Raw genomic sequence first — 4,825 nt, 5'->3', positions numbered from 1 at the left:
TTTATTTGTTTTATTTACTTTGTATGTATCTTCCAAGCCATTTTTTAATTCAAGGTTAAGCACAGTGTATATTAATTAGTTTTCAATGTATTAGATATATCTTCAGGATTCTCTACAATTTCATTATCCCTTGACTGTTGACATATTTGTTTAAGAAGAATATATATATCCTCTGGCGATATATGTAATGCCAAAAGTTCCATTATAACACTAAAAAAATTATCCCTTAAAATTAACAGTTTAAACATCACGAAGTTTCTATAGTTTACAGTTTCTGTTACACGTTTTTGAGGTCAGGTTAATATATTATTAATTCAAGATACATGGTTTACAATTACTAGTCGATGTCAAAGGAAAAATCAAATAACATAAAGTGTCAAGATAGTTGAAAAGACGCGTCGCTAGATTCATTCGATTTAACAACATTTAATAAATCTTTACCGATAGACTCCTGGAATTGCGGAAATTCCTGCTAATTCTGCTAAAGCCATTAATTCTACTTGATGGGTTTGTGGTAATGACATTCTATCCATTAAAGATGTAAGACGATTACGAAGCTTTAATTAACCAAAACTTCCTTGTTTTGTTAATAAGCAAGAGGCATAGACAAAAAACACATCTAGACCAACGAATACTCTCCATTCGTGGTAAGTAGTGTACCGCCAGTTAAAAGGGTTCGATCGGGTGTGAGAAACCCCTCGAACCCCCACGAGAGACCCCTAGAATCTGTCGGTAATGTGTACCGACGCGCCGAATTAAAAATCGGTAATAAAGTAACCAGTAGGTAAAGTCGATATGAGAAATCCCTTCAATGTGTCGGTAGTGTCGATTTCTACTCGTGGATACAGTTGATTTTCTGTTTGTTATTAGAAATCGTTTTACTATACATTTTCGAAATTCTTTTGTTAATACCCGTGATGATATTCTTTTTGTGAATATTCATTTAGAAACAAGCCGTCATACAAGTTGGTCGATAAAATGTTTCAACATTGTAATTTAGTGAACATTATAAATAAATGGATTAAATAAAGATACATGCCAGAGTCCTTAAAATCGAATATAACGTAATTATGTAATAAGATGCTCAATTACTCTGCCCAGACACGCACTTTTATGTTGCAACCATAAATAGTTCACTAGTTGGCGATTCCTGTTATTTCGAGTTTGTTAGTATGCAAGCGTGTTAATCAAGTTAACAATCTAAAATGATGATTGTAATATTTTTATACTAATGATTATACACCGTTCGAACGAATGACACAGTTTTCATTTTCCCAATCTTAAAATCTCATATTACTATAGATTAGATATATCACAGCTTTTTTTTCAAAGAGCTATAAACAGTATAAATCACAACACATGAACCGACGACAAAATATTTATATTTTAAATTCAAAATAAAAAAATGTAACGGCTTTCGATAGAATCAACTGAGCCGGAACTTTGTTATAATGAGAAAATAGATCGATTTTCTTGAGAAGAGAATTAATTTAAAATTGAGGAATAAAAATAAGATAAACGTAGAGTAGTTTTGACGTAGGAAACGATTGTAACGAATGCAGGAATGTTATTGAATTTATTGAATAAATTTCAGTTGAAATGAAATACGGGTGGTGACAGAAAATGATGTCTTTCCGAACGTTTATGACTACTAAACGTTAAGATTTTTATTTTTAGAAGACCGAAACTGACAAAAGCACGGCGCCATATTGCGTGCTTGTGTTTGGTTACTGTTCTGGCGCGTGGTCGAGAATTGTTATATTTAATTAATTATCATGTCCGATAACCAGGTGAGTCGACTCGTTTCAATAAAAAGGCTGTTAGTAGCAATAGCTTATGATATGAATGTAATGTAACATCGAAATGTTTAATCGTACGTTAAGTTTAATCGGTCTAACCTTGCGTATTAGGAGCAAAAACCCGAAGCCGGCCCAGGCGACGCGAATTCTGAATACATCAAGCTTAAAGTCGTCGGAAACGTAAGAGACGATGCTTTTATTTTATGGATTTACAATGCGTTTCGGTAATATTCCACGATCGACTTTATCGTTTTACCTTTTTTTTTTAGGACAGCAATGAAATTCACTTTAGGGTAAAGATGACCACTCAAATGGGTAAACTCAAGAAATCTTATAGCGATCGTGTGGTTAGTTTTTTTCTTTTTAACTGACATCCACTTAATTAAAACTAAACAATACTAATAGGTTTCCTCGAGAGATACAGTGTTAAAAGTAACTTAAACAGTCAAAGAAACTGTAGTTGAATCAGTTTGGTGTTCAGGGATTAGAAAAATATCTTTTGTGCATAGGAGAATAATTTATAAAATGACAAATTTTGTTTAGGGTGTTCCTATGACGTCCCTCAGGTTTCTCTTTGATGGTAAAAGAATTAATGATGATGAAACACCAAAGCAGGTAAATTATAATTTATGGATAACCAAATTAATTTTATTCGAACGTTAAGCGGTATACATGAGTGTGCAAATGTTGAATCTTGGACCAAAGTTCTCTTTATAAGATAGAATTTCATTCATGAAATAATAATGTGGCCCAATGGTAATTATTTTGCTTATCATTTTAGCTGGAAATGGAAAATGATGATGTTATTGAGGTATATCAAGAACAAACAGGTGGTCACTACTAAGGAAATTAAATCTATTATTCAGTTTTAATATCTTTTAAAGTGAAAGTGACTATCATAAAGAAATGGACAAGTTCATCAGTATGTATATGTATGTTAAAAAGCATTATGTAATTTGGTTTTTTTACGTAATATTTTGATGTGCTATTCTACATTCCTGTAACGAAGCAAGATTAAGGACCATCGACAGCCATGTTTCATACAATATACGCATTCAATCACCAAAAACAATATAAAAAAAATTATGCCTTAACGGTACAAGTTTTGTTCTTTACTAACACTCGGCGGTGTATTTACATGTCATAGATTTCTGGATTTCCTAGACTTAGACGGCGAAAATTTCTAAAAGTAAAATATTAGTTTTACTATTAAAGCACAGTAAATATTATACAATGTGAACATGATTTTAAAAAATTGTTGCGTTTAAGGTGCATCTGTAATAAAAAGAAGTAATTGTAATATTTTCCCCTTTGCCTTTTCAATATAATTGCAATAGTAATAGAATTGTTTTCCAACTTTCAACTTACAAACTTAACGATATGGGAAAAATAAGTTGTTTTCTACTTTCTTTTAATAATCATGGAGAAGTTGGTTCAATGTAAGTAATGTGGATGCTTCCTATGAAATTATCATTGTTAAACATACATTTAGTTCATTCATTATGTATTATGTAGTTTTTAAATACATGCTTATATTTATATTAATGTCAGTAATATTCTGAAAGTCAGAATTTGAATAGTATTATAATAAAAAGTTGGATCTATCAACTTTTGAACGCGTAATCTTTGTTTAAAGTGTTTGAAATTTATGCAGGCATCCTCATTACAAGATACTTACTCAATGATTTATCAGGACAAAATTTCAGCAAATTGTAATAAAAATTTATTCTTGTACAAATAAGTAATATAGTTTTTGTTTTTATTACTAATGTGTAAAAGTTGTTCAGCATTTTGTTTTCTACGATTAAGCAATTCAATTCTTTGAACAACATACAAGATTTTCTTTACAGTTAATGAAAATAATTTACTGTGGTTCCAAAAAGTTTTTCTATGCTATGTTTGACCTTTTTCTTTTTCTTATTATACAGTGTAATGTTAAAAGATACAGATTCATGACTCTTGGAATAAAATTTGATTAAATGATTCATTGTAACTTTAGAAAACAGATGTAGCATGTGAAATTACCGAGGTATTTCGACAATTAAAAATGTTAAGCACATGTACTATATAACTTATTATAAAGAGATATATCGACATTGTTTTGATATTAATGTTTAATTTTTGGAGAACGATCTGGAGTGGTGTAAGCAAACTTTTTCGAACCACAGTAAGTAGTAAACGTGTTTATAGTTAGAAAGTGTAAGTAAGATATAATAATAACATTTGTAGTGTTCCCCTTGAAAAATGTAAAGCATGTTGAATGATCAGAGTGCATTCACGTAAATAGATTTTGAATTCCGTAAGAGAAAAGCATATAATGATTTTGATATAAACGGCATTGTAATAATCATTAAATTTCACCACATTCACGATCATGTTTACATCCAATAATAGTATGAGATTCCTGTAATAATTACCTAAAAAAAAACAAAGAAATAAAAATAATCCTTCATTTTTTTCTAGTTACTTCACACACGTACAAGGAAAAAACAGCGAAATGAAATGAGATGAAATGAGATGAAATTAGATGAAATGAGATGAAACGAAACGTTGTACATCAAAAGGAAAGCTTTTTATTTAGTAGTACTGCTTTTCTTTATACAATGAACAGAGTTGTTGATAGTTGCTAATATTATTCAGTTTTCAGCACTTTCTTTTAACGTGATATTCGCAAATTCTTATATTATTATATGTTATAAGCAAATATTCCTAAAAATAGTTTAGCTATAGACAAATTATCTTGCGTTCTTCTAGTAATTCTAACGTGTGGCATCCTAACATTATTACACATTTAAAAAAACCTACGTCTAGAAGAAGCAATTTTCTGCCTCAAATAACTATATAGTATCACAAAACTCGAAATCTTTCAACAGATGGATTCTGTAGGCAGCAAAAATTTGAGCGGGTTCCTATTTTTCTTCTGAATCGTGCGAATGATCTGCATAAATTGCTTCTTCTGAAGCAACAACAACTTACTTGCCACAGTTCAATCGCTTAATTAGTATTTTATGCACCGGTGCGAAGAG

At 30.5% G+C, this 4,825-nt stretch overlaps 2 protein-coding genes across 2 annotated transcripts; one reads left to right on the top strand and one right to left on the bottom strand.

Annotated features, from left to right (window-relative positions):
- Nucleotides 1–59: 59 nt before the first annotated feature.
- LOC143174168 (uncharacterized) lies at nucleotides 60–669 on the bottom strand. Its single transcript, XM_076372418.1, has 2 exons — nucleotides 442–669; nucleotides 60–210 (listed from the first exon to the last, which is right to left on the bottom strand). The coding sequence occupies exons 1-2, from the start codon at nucleotides 531–533 to the stop codon at nucleotides 72–74; spliced, it is 231 nt and encodes a 76-aa protein (XP_076228533.1). The 5' UTR covers nucleotides 534–669; the 3' UTR covers nucleotides 60–71.
- Nucleotides 670–1,659: 990 nt separating this feature from the next.
- Nucleotides 1,660–3,104, top strand: LOC116433920 (small ubiquitin-related modifier). The gene is made up of 5 exons (XM_031992576.2): nucleotides 1,660–1,790; nucleotides 1,911–1,979; nucleotides 2,069–2,146; nucleotides 2,343–2,414; nucleotides 2,581–3,104. Exons 1-5 carry the CDS (start codon nucleotides 1,776–1,778, stop codon nucleotides 2,641–2,643), a joined length of 297 nt encoding a protein of 98 aa, XP_031848436.1. The 5' UTR covers nucleotides 1,660–1,775; the 3' UTR covers nucleotides 2,644–3,104.
- The last annotated feature ends 1,721 nt before the right edge of the window (nucleotides 3,105–4,825 follow it).

The sequence above is a fragment of the Nomia melanderi genome, chromosome 11, assembly GCF_051020985.1.
Source record: "Nomia melanderi isolate GNS246 chromosome 11, iyNomMela1, whole genome shotgun sequence".
Lineage (NCBI taxonomy): Eukaryota > Metazoa > Arthropoda > Insecta > Hymenoptera > Halictidae > Nomia > Nomia melanderi.
The sequence above is the reverse complement of the archived record's forward strand: the minus strand, read 5'-3'. Positions and strand labels throughout refer to the sequence as shown.